This window comes from Ranitomeya variabilis, chromosome 1 (assembly GCF_051348905.1).
Source record: "Ranitomeya variabilis isolate aRanVar5 chromosome 1, aRanVar5.hap1, whole genome shotgun sequence".
In the NCBI taxonomy this organism is placed as follows: Eukaryota; Metazoa; Chordata; class Amphibia; order Anura; family Dendrobatidae; genus Ranitomeya; species Ranitomeya variabilis.
Genome location: NC_135232.1, coordinates 611219486 through 611238429, shown reverse-complemented (window position 1 = coordinate 611238429; position 18944 = coordinate 611219486). Strand labels below are relative to the sequence as shown.

The 18944-nt window shown below is 44.6% G+C and overlaps 1 protein-coding gene across 4 annotated transcripts in view; it reads right to left on the bottom strand.

Moving 5' to 3' along the window:
• The window catches only part of FSIP1 (fibrous sheath interacting protein 1), a 68020-nt gene that overhangs the window by 23465 nt on the left and 25611 nt on the right, over window positions 1-18944 (bottom strand). For all 4 annotated transcript variants that reach the window (XM_077260619.1, XM_077260621.1, XM_077260622.1 and 1 more), the window contains exons 7-9: window positions 10196-10282; window positions 7039-7154; window positions 2938-3045 (exon numbers count right to left, since the gene is read on the bottom strand). In XM_077260619.1, coding sequence (XP_077116734.1) covers window positions 2938-3045; window positions 7039-7154; window positions 10196-10282 — 311 coding nt within the window. The remainder of the gene's footprint in view (window positions 1-2937; window positions 3046-7038; window positions 7155-10195; window positions 10283-18944) is intronic.

Below are 18944 nucleotides of genomic sequence, written 5' to 3'. Positions count from 1 at the left end.
GATAGTCCTACTGAATGACTGTTAGAATTTGTATTATGGCGGTAAAAAAGCAGCTAAGTAAAGAAAAACGAGTGGTCATCATTACTTTAATAAATGAAGGTCAGTCAGTCCGAAAAATTGGGAAAACTTTGAAAGTGTCCCCAAGTGCAGTGGCAAAAACCATCAAGCGCTACAAAGAAACTGGTTCACATGAGGACCACCCCAGGAAAGGAAGACCAAGAGTCACCTCTGCTTCTGAGGATAAGTTTATCCGAGTCACCAGCCTCAGAAATCGTAGGTTAACAGCAGCTCAGATTAGAGGCCAGGTCAATGCCACACAGAGTTCTAGCAGCAGACACATCTCTACAACAACTGTTAAGAGGAGACTTTGTGCAGCAGGCCTTCATGGTAAAATATCTGCTAGGAAACCACTGCTAAGGACAGGCAACTAGCAGAAGAGACTTGTTTGGGCTAAAGAACACAAGGAATGGACATTAGACCAGTGGAAATCTGTGCTTTGGTCTGATGAGTCCAAATTTGAGATCTTTGGTTCCAACCACCGTGTCTTTGTGCGACGCAGAAAAGGTGAACGGATGGACTCTACATGCCTGGTTGCCACCGTGAAGCATGGAGGAGGAGGTGTGATGGTGTGGGAGTGCTTTGCTGGTGACACTGTTGGGGATTTATTCAAAATTGAAGGCATACTGAACCAGCATGGCTACCACAGCATCTTGCAGCGGCATGCTATTCCATCCGGTTTGCTTTTAGTTGGACCATCGTTTATTTTTCAACAGGACAATGACCCCAAACACATCTCCAGGTTGTGTAAGGGCTATTTGACCAAGAAGGAGAGTGATGGGGTGCTACGCCAGATGACCTGGCCTCCACAGTCACCAGACCTGAACCCAATCGAGATGGTTTGGGGTGAGCTGGACCGCAGAGTGAAGGCAAAAGGGCCAACAAGTGCTAAGCATCTCTGGGAACTCCTTCAAGATTGTTGGAAGACCATTCCCGGTGACTACCTCTTGAAGCTCATCAAGAGAATGCCAAGAGTGTGCAAAGCAGTCATCAAAGCAAAAGGTGGCTACTTTGAAAAACCTAGAATATAAGACATATTTTCAGTTATTTCACACTTTTTTGTTAAGTATATAATTCCACATGTGTTAATTCATAGTTTTGATGCCTTCAGTGGGAATGTACAATTTTCATAGTCATGAAAATACAGAAAAATCTTTAAATGAGAAGGCGTGTCCAAACTTTTGGTCTGTACTGTACTTCCCCAAGATTCCTCTGTGAGGCAACACATGACCTGTTTTGTTTCTTTCTCGAGTGGCTGGTCTTATGCCACCTGTATGGTCAGTGAAGCTGATGTCTTTTTAGAGCTCAGATGAGCAAGAATAAATTTGTTTTGTGCCTAGAGAAAAGAACAGGAGAAACACTGTTTGAACCAAACTTCTGTGTCCCTGTCTGTGACTGCATGTGATCAAACATACACATACAGCTATGCTACACACTAACACACACAGCTTTAATATACACACAGCTCTAATATACACACAGGTCTGTTACATACATACACACACAGCTCTCATACATACACACACACAGCTCTGCTACATACACACACAGCTCTGCTACATACACATACCGCCCTGCTACATACGCACACACAGCTCTGCTACATACACACACATACATGCAGCACTGCTACAGACACAGCTGTGCTGAAGACACACAACCTTGCTACATACATAACTTTGCTACATGCGCACACACAACATTGCTACATCAGTGCACACAAAGCTTAGTTACAACACACTCAGCGTTATGCTGGTGACTCGCACAGTTTGTAACCACTGTCCTACTCATTGCGTGCACCACTCTGATCCTCACAGTGCCAAACCATGTCACTGAGCTGCCTCAGCACAGCTATATCCTCCAATTGCTGGAGAGTCTCCACCCAGCTATAGGGAGTGGCGGCCAGACTCTGCAGCAATTTAAAACCAATGTGTCCTGCAGAGTTTTGCTTCCCTGTCCTATCCCCTTCCATATATTAGGCAGCGCCTCCCTTCACACCTTGCCTGAGGTTAGGTTTTAGTTTGGACTTCGTCACTAGTTCTCCATCAAGGTATTTTATTGTCCTGATTCTCCTGTTACTGACCCCCTTGTTTACTTGTTTTGTCTGTTTTCTCAACTCCTGACCCCAACTTCGTATTTTGAATGTGTACTGCCTGTCCTGAACTCAGGCTTTCTGACCATGTCTCTGTCTTCGCCCTCGTTGCCTCATATTCTGCTTTGACCTGCTGGTCAGCTGATGCAGGTGCAGGGACTGCCCAGGAGTGGCACCTGGTGACTACCCTAATGGCCCAAGCCTATCCTTACCACTAGAGGCTCTAGGGAAGACCAGGTAGTCACCTAGTTATGTCCCTCCAGGGCAAGTCCAGCCCATGGCGGAGTGGATCCACACCGAGCGCTAGAACACTTGGCTCAGGTATATTTTCAAAACATACACAGCTCTGCTATAACATACACACTCCTGGATAGTCATTCATCTAGTATCCGTGCAGCTTCAGTGATGTGCAGGTTTCTCTCCTGCCCTGTAATGATCAGACTGATTAGTATGGGGCAGGAGGAAAGAGCGCAGTTCTCTTAGTGACTGAGAAGGATGCAGTGTCAGTTTTCTCCTCCATCACAGGAAGCTGCCTCTGATCTATAAGATGTACACACTTTCTTAGCAAGATTTTTTTCTGGCTAAAAAGTGTGTTTTATAATCCAAAAACTACTATACTTCTTTATGCTGTCATCCTTATAGCTCAATGTCTCCGTAACAGCTGTGGATTACTTAACAGGGGTGCCAGTGCCCTCATTACATGACGGAATCATTGATCCTTGGTGATTATGATTATTTGGATCGGCTTTAGCCCTAATCTGGCACTTAATAAAAATCGTAGCGCTTACCATGCCATCATCATCACTGCAGCCATCTTGCACATCCCCCAACAGCTGCTCCAATCGTAGCTTTTCGTCATCCATGAGAAGGACATGTGACCCTGCGTCCTTCGCCAGCTGTAATAGAAACAGTCAGATCTCATTAGTGCCGGGCTCCATCCGAGTGATCAGGCACGGCGCTGCCAAACATAACAAGCTTTTACATCACATTTAACAGCACGGCTAACCAGATTAGCTTCCCGACAACTTAGATCAGGGCATGTAATCACTGAGCCGCTCCACAAACACTTCTAACACATAGGAAGCCTTTCTATTACATTTCTCCGAGAAGTCTAAGGCTCGTGGTAATAATAGAGGCCATGTTCCGAAAGCTCCATGACCTCAATGGGGAAAGCCAAATTATAGGGAGTAGTTTGTTTTCTATTGAAGACTCCGGCCACATTACCAACGTGATATATGCAACATGACTTATGGCACATGGGCCAAACTAGAAGAAAGGAACAACAAGTGGAGGAAATACAAGTTCCTGGGCCGTGCACTTTTTGTAGTTTAGGCTACTGGTGCCGTCATGTCAGACATGACTTCGGATCCCCATAGGTCAAGGTGCAACTGATACTTCTGCCAGACCTGTAGCTAAGAATTGGGAAAAGGGAAGTAAAGTCATATTTCCCTGCCACTTACTGATGCAGGTATATACCTGTGGGTGTCTCTCATGGATGTATAACTTCTAGAGTGACGATATCTCCTCCCAATGACACAAAGACAAGTCAAATCCAAGTGGATCGCCCCCAGTGTAGGGCATTGGGGTACTCGGTACCGGGCCCTGCGGTTTGGGGGATGTCACAGTGGCTGACCCGGTCCGTGGCCCTCAGGGGTGTCCAGTAAAAGAGTTTATATATGGGCAAGGTGCAATAAAGAACGAGGAGACAGGTTTGCAGTCTTTTACCTTGTTTACTGAAGACTTCAGATGGTATCCTCAGCCCGGAGCACCAGATGACAGGGCAGGCAGAGTCCGGTCGGTCTGAAGGCAATTCCAGAGTCCCCTTATCCAGGTGGAAATCAGTAGCCTTCCTACTAGCGCCTGTGTGTCATAGTACCTCCCTGCTGAGCTTCTCGGTAAGGTCCTCACATCTCTTGTAGATGTTCTAGATGTTGTTATTTCTTCCTCTCTGTCCCCCAGATGGTATGGATAGGACGACCCGTATGACTGGGATAGCCTGGGGCTTGTTTGTAGGGACCCTAGAGACGCCCCGACCCCCACAATTTGCCACCGTGTCTTCCTAGGTATTAAGGTCGGGCAGCCAACTTGGAATTAACTGTCCTGCCGGTCTCTGAAGCAATGCGTAGAGTTAATTACTCCCTCGGTGTTCCTGGCTACCGGCTTCTGCGCCTCAGAAAGGAGCAGCTTGTTCCTGGCTGTCCTCCCTCTGATATTCCTCTCCTGTGCTCTGCTTTCCTGCACACTCTCTGTAGTATGTTCACCTTTTTTGTGTCTTTTCCCAGGAGTTGCAGCACTTCATGCCAGCAGAGCTCCACTTCTTCTGTCTGCCTGACAGGAACTGAACCCCCTTTCCCTCCAGATCAGGATGTCAATAGGGGAGCTCACCCTAAACAGGCTTAGAGCTCCCCCTTCTGGTCTGGAGTGTGAACATGTTGCATGCGTGTAATACCTGAATGTGGTTGTCTTTCATTGCCTTCAGACATGACATCACTTCTCCCCTGAAAGGATAATGACATCACTGCGACGACCAGGACACTGGGGCGCCGCACAAGGAATGGCAGAAATCTCGACCAGACATTAATAACTCCATCGAAAGGTACTTTAGCAGCTCTTGACCCCGTACATCTTCCTGTTCATTGTCTCCTATATATGGCGGTACGGAGGACCTGTATTACTGACTCTTATTTTATGCCTAATGCTCCACTAAGTATTTCATTTTTTGTTTTTCTTAAAATCTTAAAATCATTCATACAGTTCCAGAAATATGGCCATTTTTTGTTGTTTTTATATTCATATTTTTTATTTCCGATATCCATGGAAAAATGTAAAGGATAAAAAGGTAATAGAAATAATAATAATCTAATTTTTTTTTTAGTGCCACAAAGGGCCACTAAAAGGCATTTTCAATTGTGTTTCCCTCTCCCTATTTTTATGTATTGGACACGTGTGGGGAGGTCGTAGCTATTTGGGTGGTAGAGACTTTCTTTTTATTTTTTTTTTCCCTTTTATTATTTTTTCCATTTATTTTACATTTTGTGCCCCTATATGGTTATTAAACACCTTAGGGGACATTTCTCCATTTAAATGCATTTAATGAAATTGCGGATCTATCCAGAAAATGGAGCGGCGTGTTTCCCCAGTATCGGGGCATATTCAGCCTCCTGCCCGCCGCACCACAGCTGACATGGCTTCAGTAAGACTCTGCAGCCCCTGCTCTGTCCCATGATACCATGATCGCTGGGACGGGAGAACGTGCTGTTCTGGCTTCCTAAGCCCTGGTTATGTACTGTGCATACAGCAATCACACCATCTTTCTCTTCTCTATGGGGAGTGCGGCATCTATAACGCTGCATGACCACCGTGCAGCTGCGAGGACTCACGCTGCAGAGATGCACATAGACCAGACCGACTTTCTGCGCATAGGTCAAAGAGCTGCGTTATGCAAGGTGCACCAATATAGCCAGCCCCTATTTCAGAGTGTCATTTGCACAAGGTAATGCTTACTGGGTCACAGTCATAGTAAAACTGTCTTTTTACCATACATAGAAGAGAGGGGGCCTCATGGCACGGGCCAGCAATGTTAGTGAAATAAGGGTAGGTCCGACAGGTGGGACATGCATCTATTAGATATTTATGGCATATCCTGTGAACATCTAAGAGACGGGATTATCACTCATTGCTAATATTGTCATAGCAGGTAAGCAAATCTTCCAGCTTTCCCTGTGTCTGATGTTCCAGCAATCTCTGAACAATCAATTAAAATAATATTCACAGTCAAAAATCTAATTAAAGGGGTGCTACTCACCTCTCTTGTTCCAGCGCCCGTCTCTGTCTTCCTCCTACCTTGGCCAGCTCTCTCTGTTCTTCTGCATGTTAGGTAACCATGATATCATATCTGGCTCAGATAGCAGGGCGCTGCCTGAGTACTCAGGTAGTTGGCACACAAGCATCTACTGAGGACCTTGTGACAAACCCAGCTTTGCTATTTTACTAGGACTATGCTATTCAACTGGTCGACTTTGTCTTAGATCCTGTGACAAACCCTCTGCTACTTCCCTAGGTACTTTGATTCTCCACTGACCAGCTCTGCCTTGGATCCTGTAATAAACCCTGCTTTTCTACATCGCTGGGCACTCTGCTACCACTACCAGCTCTGCATTAGACTCTATGACAAACTCAGCTCTGCTAAAATAATGCCAGCTCTGCACTGGACTCTATGACAAACTCAGCTCTGCTAAAATGCTGCCAGCTCTGCACTGGACTCTATGACAAACTCAGCTCTGCTAAAATAATGCCAGCTCTGCACTGGACTCCATGACAAACTCAGCTCTGCTAAAGTGTTGCCAGCTCTGCACTGGACTCTATGACAAACTCAGCTCTGCTAAAGTGTTGCCAGCTCTGCACTGGACTCTATGACAAACTCAGCTCTGCTAAAATGCTGTCAGTTCTGCATTGGACAGTGACAAACACTCTGGTATTTAGCCAAATCAACTTTTCATATATAGCTGTTCAACTTGGCACTGCACCGTCAGCTCCCCAGCACTGAGTCTACTCGGCTTCATTGAGTTTTATGCCTCCCATTTCCACCTCCTGTTGCCATTCTGCCACCAAACCTTCCGTTTTTACATCCTGATCTTCCTGTTGCACCAAAGTCCTATGTGCATGCTGCATGACAACTGCTCATCCGGACCAAGTGTTCGGGGGTGTACCTTGCCAGGTCACACATAAGAGTGCCCCCCACAGGAGAAATAAATCATTACACAGTGCTGCATTTTCCTCTGAATAAAAAAAATATTGAACAGAATAGACAAAATATGCAAGTAAAATGAAAACTTACTTTTAACTGTAATAAAATCAACATATAAGCAGTCAATACATCGCTCACATACCTCAATGTTCCTTTGGACGAAATTGACTCTTTTGTGGTCTCTGTTTTTCCTCTTTCTGTGATTTGATCTTTCACTGCAGCTTAATAAGTCACTGGTTTCAATGCCAGAACCCTTACCTAAAATTACAGATGCCAAGATGCCTGGAATTACAATGTAAATACATTCTGAATGGCAAACACATTTCGTCAATGCAAAGTTTATTCAACAAAGACCTGTCTTTTGCCATTAAATCTGTATATTTTTTTGCCTAGTATAAATGCTACCGTTCTCCTGAATTCAGCGTTGCTTTGCTTTTATTCCTGTGCCTTTCCATTCCGAAGATATGGCCATCTCTTCCCTGTGTATAGATTTAGTCAGGTGGGCGTAACCCATAGAGGAGTTGAAGACTACGCCCACTTTACAAACTTGGAAAATTTACATACAAGGAATAGGAGCCATATTTGAGGATCAGAGAGCCACAGGAACAAAAGAAAAACAATGCCAGATTCAGGAAAGCAGCGGCTTTTACACCAGGTAAAAAAAAAATGACATTTTTGGCAAGTGACATGTCACCTTTAAATTACATTAAACATGACCAAGCTTATTTATAATATCCCCAGAACTAATGTGCAATGAATTGTATGTGGTTATTACACATGAATGTACATTTTCTTCATAGTCTTCATCCAAACCATGTTGGACAACATTACTGGGACTAGAGCAATGGAGGGCTCTTACACAAAGGCAGGAGCGATCACTGGCAGTGGAGGGACACTTTGCAAGGGCACATCTTATCCAATAACTCATAGTAATCCAATCATAGAATAGAATCATAGAATGGTAGAGTAGGAAGGGATCTCCTGGGTCATCTGGTCCAACCCCCTGCTCAAAGCAGGATTCACTAAATCTTCCCAGACAGGTGTCTGTCCAGCCTCTGTTTGAAGACTTCCGTTGTAGGAGAACTCACCACCTCTCGTGGCAGCCTGTTCCACTCATTGATCACCCTCACTATCAAAAAGTTTCTTCTAATATCTAATCTGTGTCTCCTCCCATTCAGTTTCATCCCATTGCTTCTAGTCTTTCCTTGTGCAAATGAGAATAAAGATGATCCTTCTACAAAGTGACAGCCCTTGAGATATTTGTAGGCAGCTATTAAGTCTCCTGGAGACTCAGTCTTCTTTTTTGCAAGCTAAACGTTCCCAAATACTGTAACCGTTCCTCATAGGACATGGTTTGCAGACCGGTCACCATTCTGGTCGCTCTTTTCTGAACTTGCTCCAGTTTGTTGATGTCTTTTTTTAAAATGTGATGTCCAAAACTGGACACAGTATTCCAGATGAGGTCTGACCAAAGAGGAGTAGAGAGCAATAATGACTTTGCGTGATCTAGACTGTATGCTTCTGTTATTACATCCCAGAATTGCATTTGCCTTATTTGCTGCTGCATCACTCTGTTGACTCATGTTCTGTTTATGATCTATTAGTATACCCCAGTCTTTTTCACATGTGCTATGGCTTAGCCCTATTCCTCCCATTCTGTATATGCTTTTTTCATTTTTATTGCCCAGATGAAGTACTTTGCATTTTTCCTTGTTAAACACCATTCTGTTAGTTGCTGCCCACTGCTCCAGTTTATTTATAGCTTTTTGAATCCTCTCTCTCTCTTCTCCAGTATTAGCTATCCCTCCTAGCTTTGTGTCATCAGCAGATTTAATCAGTCTACCCTCAATTCCTTCATCTAAATCATTGATAAAAATGTTGAACAATACAGGGCCCAGGACAGAACCCTGTGGTACTCCACTTGAGACATTCTTCCAACTGGATGTGCAGCCTTTTACGACCACTCTTTGGGTCCGATCACTAAGCCAGTTATGAATCCACCTAACAGTTGCCTTGTCCAATCCATACTTAGTCATTTTTTCAATAAGGATGGTGTGAGATACTTTGTCAAATGCTTTGCTGAAGTCAAGATATACTATATCTACAGCATTTCCCTGATCAACCCAGCCAGTGATTCTGTCATAGAAGGAAATTAAGTTAGTCTGACATGACTTATTAGTTACAAACCCATACTGACTCTGGTTAATCACTTCATTCTTATCCAGCTACTTGCATACATGGTGTTTAATAATTTGTTCAAAGATCTTTCCTGGTATAGAAGTCAGAATAAACCAGCCTATAGTTCCCTGGGTCCACCTTCTTGTCCTTTTGAAGATAGGAACAACATTTGCTCTTCTCCAGTCTTCTGGGACTTCTCCTCCTGTTCTCCAAGATTTTTCAAAGATTATGGAGAATGGTTAAAAAAAATTCTTCTGCTATCTCCTTCAGTACTCTGGGGTGTAATTCATTTGGACCTGGAGACTTGAATTAATTTATGTTAGCTAAGTGTTTCCTCACTATCTTTCTGTTTATAGATATCTTCTTCTATTCTTTTAATAGGACAGTGAAGATCAGTTGATGTTACAATTCCTTTCTGAGAGAAAACAGATGCAAAATAGGAATTTAAAAGTTCGGCCTTCTCAACATCCTTTCTTACCATTTCATCATTTTCATCCTGTAAAATCCTATAGGATCTTTGACTTTTCTTTTACTTTTGACATATCCCCAAAATCCTTTTTTTATTGCTTTTGACGTCTCTTGCAAGCCTTAATTCATTGACAGCTTTAGATAACCTGATGCGTGCCCTGCACGTTCTGCAGACAGCATTATATTCTTCTTTAGATATGCCTCCCTCTTTCCATTTGATAAACATTTCTTTCTTCCTTTTTAGCATGTGTTTAAGTTCTGTGTTCATCCATCCTGTTTTTCTTAAATGCTTCGTATTCTTCCCTCTTTTTGGAATTGTTAACGATTGTGCTTTGAGAATCTAATTTTTCAAAATTTCCCATCCTTCCTGGACATTTTTGTCCTTAAGAATATCCAGCCATTGGATCCCTCCGATTCTCTTTCTGAGTCCCTTAAAATCTGCCTTTCTGAAATCTAACTTTGAAGTCTGAGTCTTCACAGGTCTTCCTCTTCTAGTTATCCAAAATTCTAAAATAGCATGGTCGCTACCTCCTAGGGTCCCAGCCACTCTTACATCCTCAACCATTTCCTCCCAGTTTATAAGGATTAGATCCAAGATAGCAGATCCCCTTGTTTTCTCCATCCAACAACTCATAGTTAATGATCCCGGTTACCTTGAAAGTCTTCTGGGTCCTCATCACAGTACTCGGGAGGAGGTTGAGTGGAAAACAAAGGAGAAAACATTTTCTCGAAGATAATATCTGCAGAATAAAATTAAAAAGTTTTACAATTTTGCTATTTGTAATTGTCCAATTGATACCAGTCTCAATCTTGTCCCTACCGAAAACAAAAGTAAATTATATTACAATACTAATGCTATTTTATAATTAGGCTAGGTTCACATTGCGTTCTGTGCGTCCGTTAAATGGACTACGTTACACCATGGCATAACGTGGTGTAACGTAGTCCGTTAACGCCGCCATTGAATGCAATGTCAGACGCATCGCTAGCGCACGCCCACAATGGGCGTGCGCTAGCGATGTTCCGTCATTGAGTGACGGACCCTGAGACGCGGGCTGCAGCGTTTCCGGGTCCGTCACCGCTAGCGCAGATAGAGCTAGCAGATGCTCTATCTGCGCTAGCGGACAACCATACCGGCACTTGCGTTATCAGCAGCCCGTTAACGTATGTGTTGAACGGGCTGCTGTTAACGCAATGTGAACCTAGCCTTAGACCCAACTGTGGTTAGAGCTCCACAGGTGCCAGTAGTGCCATGTTTTAAATACCTCAGTATCAAACAACATATTAGATTATGAACGCTTAAATCTTTCCCCGCTTGTGGCTAGGATTAAACAGAAGATTAAGGCCTGGACTAAGTTACATTTGTCAATGGTTGGGAGAGTGAACCTGTTGAAAATGGTGATTATGCCTCAGCTTTTATATGTTCTTCATAACTCCCCAATTTGGCTTCCCCAAAATAGGTTCTTTAAAATTAATGCACTGTTTAGGGAACTTATATGGTTGAAAAAAGGTGCGAGAATTAAGTTAGAGCACTTACAAAGGAGTAAGGAGGAAGGGAGGGTTGGCATTGCCTAACCCTTGGCTGTATTTTTTATCTTCCCAGTGTCAACATCTGGCAAGTAGAATGGAGGACACATCTGTGGAAATGGGGGGAGGTCGAGGGATTCTTCAGTTTCTGGGGAGTCGGGGTCCCCTATTGCGTAAGTTAGAGGCGAATAAATTTAAACCGTGGGTGTCTAAATTTCCGACGGTAATGCTTATGATCAAAGTGAGGGGTAAAATTAAAAGTTTAAGGGGAATTACTGGGTTCACGAGGTATACCCCTATATGGGATAATCCATACCTGCCGCAATTGAGGACATTGAAGGGGTTTGCGCAATGGCGACGAGTGGGTATCTGGTGTCTCTCACAGCTGATAGATGGGGGTGTCTTTAAATCATTTGAGGACTTACGAAAGGAGTTCTCACTTCAGCATTCTGTATTTTATCAGTATTTACAAGTAAGACACGCTTATATAATGCAGACTCATATACACCCTATTATTATACATCATGATACTGTTATTAATAGGCTTGGTTTACAGGCATCTACAAGGGGACTAATTTCATTTGTGTACAGGGAGCTCCTCTCGAGGGTGCTATTGGGTCACCCGATGACGGCATTAGCGAAATAGGAACAACAAGTGGGGGGGATTTCGGTAGATCAATCGGAGTCAATAATGCAAATGATCCCTAAGTTGTCCCTCAGTGAGCCTAACCGTCTGTCTCAACTATATATCCTTTATAGGGTTTATAGGACTCCTAAGTGGCTGTTTGATTTGGGTCTAAGGCCAAATTCAAAATGTCCCAAGTGTACGCTCGATAATGCAGATATCCTACATATGTTCTGGATGTGTCCCTGTATACAAATATTCTGGATTATGGTTCTTAACTTAATATATATGGCCACAGAGCAGGATATTCCCAGAGATCCTATTGTCTGTGTGCTTGGATATGTTGAGGAGGCGGGATGAGATGATTATTCACAAATAGCTGTTGCCAGAATGCTTTTTACTGCTAGAAAATTAATAGCATATCACTGGATCTCAGATACAGTTCCCACGAGGAAAGAATATGTAAATAAGCTAAACCTCATACTATGCAGAGAGAAGGCCATTTATCTTAAACGGGGTAGACCGGCAGTGTTTGAGAAAATTTGGGCAGGATGGTTGAATTTTCCGGGCTTACCGTCTGTAAGTTTATTCTCGTGATACCATGTTTATATCACCCTGAAAGTGATTTAGTTGTACTCCATGACTGGTGCCTTGGGATATGTGCCTTATCTATGTCTGTATTTTTCTTGTGATATATTTTATCATTGGACCAGGTTTGGGTATGGGGGAAAGATTGTGGGGTAGTTTGGTGAAAATTCTGTTATGTTCTGAAAACTTTAATAAAAAATATCTGATTAAAAAAAATTACAATACTAAACATGTACAATGGCAATGGATTTGAGATTATTAAAATGTTCATCTAGGGGCAAAAATGATGCTCAGTTTAATGAGCCCACTAGTTGGTTAGCAAATATAATTTAGTAAGGTTTTAATATAATAGCACCAGCCCTGGAAAGTCAATCTATTCAAAGGTTTGGCGACGTGTATGAAATGGGCTGAGTTAGTTCAATAGCTAAAGGCCCCGTCTCACACAGCGACGCTGCAGCGATACAGACAACGATGCTGATCGCTGCAGCGTCGCTGTGTGGTCGCTGGGGAGCTGTCACACAGACAGCTCTCTCCAGCGACCAACGATCAGGGGAACGACTTCGGCATCGTTGAAACTGTCTTCAACGATGCCGAAGTCCCCCTGCAGCACCCGGGTAACCAGGGTAAACATCGGGTTACTAAGCGCAGGGCCGCGCTTAGTAACCCGATGTGTACCCTGGTTACCAGCGTAAATGTAAAAAAAAAAAAAAACAGTACATACTCACCATCTGTTGCCCGTCAGGTCCCTTGGCGTCTGCTTCCTGCTCTGACTGAGCCGCCGTAAAGTGAGAGCAGAGAGCAGAGCGCAGCGGTGACGTCACTGCTGTGCTCTCACTTTACGGCGGCTCAGTCAGAGCAGGAAGCAGACGCCAAGGGACCTGACGGGCAACAGATGGTGAGTATGTAGTGTTTGTTTTTTTTTACATTTACGCTGGTAACCAGGGTAAACATCGGGTTACTAAGCGCGGCCCTGCGCTTAGTAACCCGATGTTTACCCTGGTTACCAGTGAAGACATCGCTGGATCGGTGTCACACACACCGATTCAGCGATGTCAGCGGGACCTCAACGACCAAAAAAAGGTCCAGGCCATTCTGACACGACCAGCGATCTCGCAGCAGGGGCCTGATCGCTGGTACGTGTCACACATAGCGAGATCGCTACTGAGGTCGCTGTTGCGTCACAAAACTTGTGACTCAGCAGCGATCTCGCTAGCGATCTCGCTATGTGAGACGGGGCCTTAAGTCAGCCCCCTTCACTGTACATGCACAGCTCCCATAATCTTTTCACAATCTTAAAGGGACTGTGTCAGCACAGAATGACTGTTCAAATCAAGTACTGATGCTCTGTGCATCATGGCAGGGGTAACCAATTATATACATCTTCCCACCTGCTTGTTTTCCCTCCATCTCCGCCCTTCTTTGGCTCTATGAAGCCAGAGCTGTCAATCAAATAAAGGGGTAGGGTGGAGATAGAGGGACAACAAGCAGGTGGGAAGGTGCATATAAATGATTGGCCCTGCCATGAAGCACCGAGTGGCGGGACTTAGCTAAAACAGTCATCCTTTGCTGACAGAGTCCTTTTGTACCGGACAGATCCATTCACTCTTACCATACATCACAAGAGATTTTCTCACAAATTACTTTACCATGTGCTCACTCTCTCGATTTTCTTGCTCCTAGTTACAGGAGATATCTCCCCTAACCCCAGCTCTTCTGGTAATAGTAAGTTTAAATCGTTCCCTGCCACACTGCAAACCATGAAAATCTCATAAATATTCTTTGCATGCCTTCTGTCTCCTTTAACTGTGCCCTCTGGAACTCATGGTCAGCGTGTAACAAACTTTCCTACATCCATGACTTTTTCCTATCAAACTCCCTTAAGATTCTGATTCTAACTGAAACCTGGATCCAGAAGTCTGACATTACCGCTGCTGCTGCTCTCTTGTATGGTTGGCTTACATTTTTCACATACCCCAAGACCTGACAACACCCCAAGAGGAGGGGTGTGGGTCTGCTCCTTCCAAAAACAAAATGTGCTTTTCAGGTCATCCCGCCCAGCACCTTCACTTATCTTCCCTTTTTTTGAGGTCCATAATATTTAATTTTTCCGGCCCTTCTTCCTGCAAATGGCTGTTGGGTATCACCCTAAGGGCCCCTCCCGTTAGTTCCTCCATCACTTTTCAACCTGTCTCCCACACTTTGTATCCTGTGACCTCACCACTCATCATGGGGGACTTGAAAATCCCCATTTGCTGCTCTTTTATCTCTTACCTCCTCTTTCGGCATTCTACTAATACTCCTACACATGAAGACAGGAATACTCCACACATGAAGACAGGAATACTCCGGACCTCATCTTCTCCAGTGCATGACTTTACTAACTCCCCCTCTCCTGCTCTCTGACCACAACCTTCTTTCATTCTCTGTCAAGAACTATCACCAACTCAGTACATCCCGACTTAAAGGAATATACGTGCCATTAATACCCAAAAACGTATAAAGAATTTGCAGTCATCATTGGCCCCGATATCTTCCTGACTCTACACTGAAATACTATAATGAAACACTGCAAAGTGCCCTGGATGAAACCGCACCTCCTACACCTAGAACAACCTGGCATAGATGACGACAACCCTGGCACAGGCAGCAAACACGTTTTCTCCAACAGTGTTCCAGGTGTGCCGAACACGTGGAGAAAATCCAATCTGGGTGAAAATTTCATCCATTATAAGTTTATGCTCAACCCCCTTCACCCCAGGGTAATTTTTCATTTTCTCCTCCCCTTCTTCCAAGTGCCAAAACTTATTTATTTTTTCAGCCAAATGAGGGCTTGTTTTTTTGCGGGACGAGTTGTACTTTTGAATGACACATAGTGTACTGGAAAATGGGGAAAAAATTCCAAGTCTGGTAAAATCGCAAAAAAAGTGTATATCCATAATGATTTTTGGGTTTTTTTATTTACCACGTTGACTATATGGTAAAACTGACCTGCCAAAATGATTCTCCAGGTCAGTAAGAGTACACAGATACCAAACATGTACAGTTTTTTTTATTTAAGTGGTGAAAAAAAAATGCAGAAATTCGTCAAAGAAAATTGTTTGCTTATGTCGCCATATTCCAAGACTACGTCCCCACGGTCAGAAACCGGCAGCGTGTTTGACGCAGCACATGTCGCTCCATCCAAAGTGCTACTGGATTTTGAACGCAGGTGATTCCGCATGTGTTAATTGAACCGTGCAGAATCACCGCATTCAATACATTGGACTGAGTGTCTCTACAAGATAGACATGCTGCGGTCTGGATAAACGCGCCGCATGTCCGTCTCCGCAGGGAAGCTGCGGGCGCCGATGCACGCATAGTGGACATGAGATTTCTTGAAATCCCATCCACTATGCTGTAACATCTGGCCGCTGCGGGTTGGACGATGTGGAAGAACCACATATCCAACTCTCTGACTTCACAGCAGTGAAGAAAAACTACTATAGAAAGTATACTAGGGCATCACTGGATGATAGTGTTGTTGGTTTGTCACTTGTCGTAAATATGTAATTGTTTTACCTGGTGTAAATGCTGCTGTTCTCCTGAATCTGGAGATGCTTTTCTTTTGTTCCTGCACCTGCCCTGTCCGCTAGACTTTTTTTGTGCTCCAGGATGGGCTTTGCAAGTAGCACGGCGTGCTCTCTTGTGTTGTATTTTTTAGGCCTATATAAGGCCTCCCAAGACACAAACATGTGTCGTGGTATTGTTTTAAGTAAAGGTACCTTCACACTAAACGATATCGCTAGCGATCCGTGACGTTGCAGCGTCCTGGCTAGCGATATCGTTTAGTTTGACACGCAGCAGCGATCAGGATCCTGCTGTGATATCGCTGGTCGTTGAACAAAGTTCAGAATTTTATTTGGTCGTCAGACCGGCGTGTATCGTCGTGTTTGACACCAAAAGCAACGATACCAGCGATGTTTTACACTGGTAACCAGGGTAAACATCGGGTTACTAAGCGCAGGGCCGCGCTTAGTAACCCGATGTTTACCCTGGTTACCAGTGTAAAATGTAAAAAAAACAAACAGTACATACTCACCTTCGCATCCCCCGGCGTCCGCTTCCCACACTGACTGAGCGCCGTAAAGTGAAAGTGAAAGTACAGCACAGCGGTGACGTCACCGCTCTGCTGTTAGGGCCGGCGCTCACACAGTGCAGGAAGCGGACGCCGGGGGACGCGAATGTAAGCATGTAGTGTTTTTTTTTTTTTACATTTTACGCTGGTAACCAGGGTAAACATCGGGTTACTAAGTGCGGCCCTGCGCTTAGCAACCCGATGTTTACCTTGGTTACCCGGGGACCTCGGCATCGTTGGTCGCTGGAGAGCGGTCTGTGTGACAGCTCTCCAGCGACCAAACAGCGACGCTGCAGCGATCGGCATCGTTGTCGCTATCGCTGCAGCGTCGCTTAATGTGAAGGTACCTTAACTCTTTCAGTTTGCCCATGCAGTTTCTGTCCATAGGCTCCAGGCCATCTCCTGGTCCCCTGTGGCTTCTAGTCCCTGAGTTACTTGTCTGCGGCTTCCAATAGCTCTGATGCTTGTCAGTGGTCTTCTGGACTTCACCTGTTTGTCTGCAGCCTCCAGTAACCATGCTACCTGTCAGTGCTCTTCGGGACTTCACCTGCTTGCCTGTAGCTTCCACGTTCCATGGTATTCAGACTATCTAGACACTCCGGAGATCTGTCTGCTATCTGTTCCAGGTCTTCTAGGACCTCTGCTGTGTGTCCTGCGGTTTTCAGGATGTCTCCTAGCAGCCTGTGGCTTCCATTGTATTTAGACTTTCTTGTTATTCCGGAGTTTTGTGTGCTAAATGTCTGCAGTCTCCAGGACCCCTTTAAAAGGATTGTCCATTACTAGGACAATCCCTTCTTGTTCTAAATGTTTGGCCCTGATAAAATTAAAAACCTATACTTACCTCCCATGCCGGCACTGTTCCAGGGCCCTCGTGCGGTTGTTGTGATACGTGAACCTGGCACCCAATCAGCGCTGGTGTCACTGTCTCCGCCTTTGAATGAATTGAACATGAAGAAGAAATCAGGAATGCAGCTGATCCCTGACTTCCTTTTCATGGTCAATTTGTACAAAGGCGGAGACAGTTACGCCAATTGGGTGCCAGACTCATGTGCCTGGGACCGAGAGTGCTGACACCGCTGGAACGGCGCTGGCACGGGAGGTGATTATAGGCTTTTTTATTATATCAGGGCCAGACATTTAGATCAAGAAGGGGTTGTCCTAGTAGTGGACAATCCCTATAAGACTTTCAGTTTGGCTTTACATGTCCGCCTGCAACTTCCAGGATGTCTTCTGTCTGCTTGCGGAATCCAGTAACCCTGTAAATCTTTAGGTTGCCTCCAGTATCTGTTTCTCGCATGCAACACCCGCCTGCTGCACTGATGCTCATGAGCCATGTGCCCTCCCAGACCTTGGCCTTAGAGGATCTACCTCACCTACTGTGCCCACTTTCTATAGTACAATACCAACACGAAGGATCCCAAAGGCGCAGCAGTACAATACTGTTGCCAACTTTTTTGGGGAGTTGTACTTTGAGAGCAGGCTCTGTTACACACTTGCCCATCTTCTAGACTTTCTTGTGTACCACGTCGAGCTTTGCAAAACACCAGACGTTCTCTCACGTGTTGTGTGGTGGTAGTCTGTTAAGACTTTCTAGTAACTCTATTAGTTGTCTGTGAACAGTTCCTGTCCACAGGCTCCAGGCCGTCTCCTGTGGTTTCCAGTCCCTGAGTTACTTGTCTGAGGCTTCCAGTAACTCTGCTGCCTGTCAGTGGTCTTCTATGTCTGCGGCCTCCAGTAACCCTGCTGTCAGTGGCGTACCTCATCTGCCTGTCTGCGGTTTTCAGTAACCCTGGTGCTTGTCAGTGGTCTTCATGACCTCACTTGTTTGCCCATGGCCTCCATGGTATAAAGACTAAGACTATCTAGTCACTCCAGAGATCTGTCTGCTATATGTTCCCAGTCTTCTAGGACCTCTGCTGCATATCGGAGAGTTTTCAGGACGCTTCCGAGCAGACTGCAGCTTTGATGGTATTTTGATTTTCTGCTATCTGTCTGTCGTCATCACTACCTCTTTAAGACTTTCAGTTTGCCTCTACATGTCCACCTGTAAACTCCAGGACATCTCCTTTCCGCTTGCGTCTTCCAGGAAGCCTTTAAGACTTTTAGTTTGCCTCCAGAAACTCGGTTTCCCATATGCGACACCCTCCTGCTGCACCAAGACCCGTGTGCCCACACAAACGTTGTGCTTAGAAGATCCACCTCACCTAGTGTGCCCGCTTTCTGTAACAGCGCCTCTCCGTTCCTGAGATCTGGCCTGTCTTTCTTTCCATATAAATCTACCCTTGTTATCCAAGTGGGTTTTGTCTTCATAAAGATGCCCCCACATGGCTAACAAGAGTAGAGTTACATACAGAGAAGAGGGGGCCTGATCTCAGGAATGGAGAGTGGCAGGAACAAAAGAAAAAAACAGGCCGGATTCTGGAGAACAGCGCCTCTTAGACCAGTTAAGAAAAATTACATATTTATGGCAAGTGTTGGGTCTCCTTTAAATATAAAAAAATTAAACATTAGGGTATATATATGTTATATTCAGGTTTTAGGAGACCTG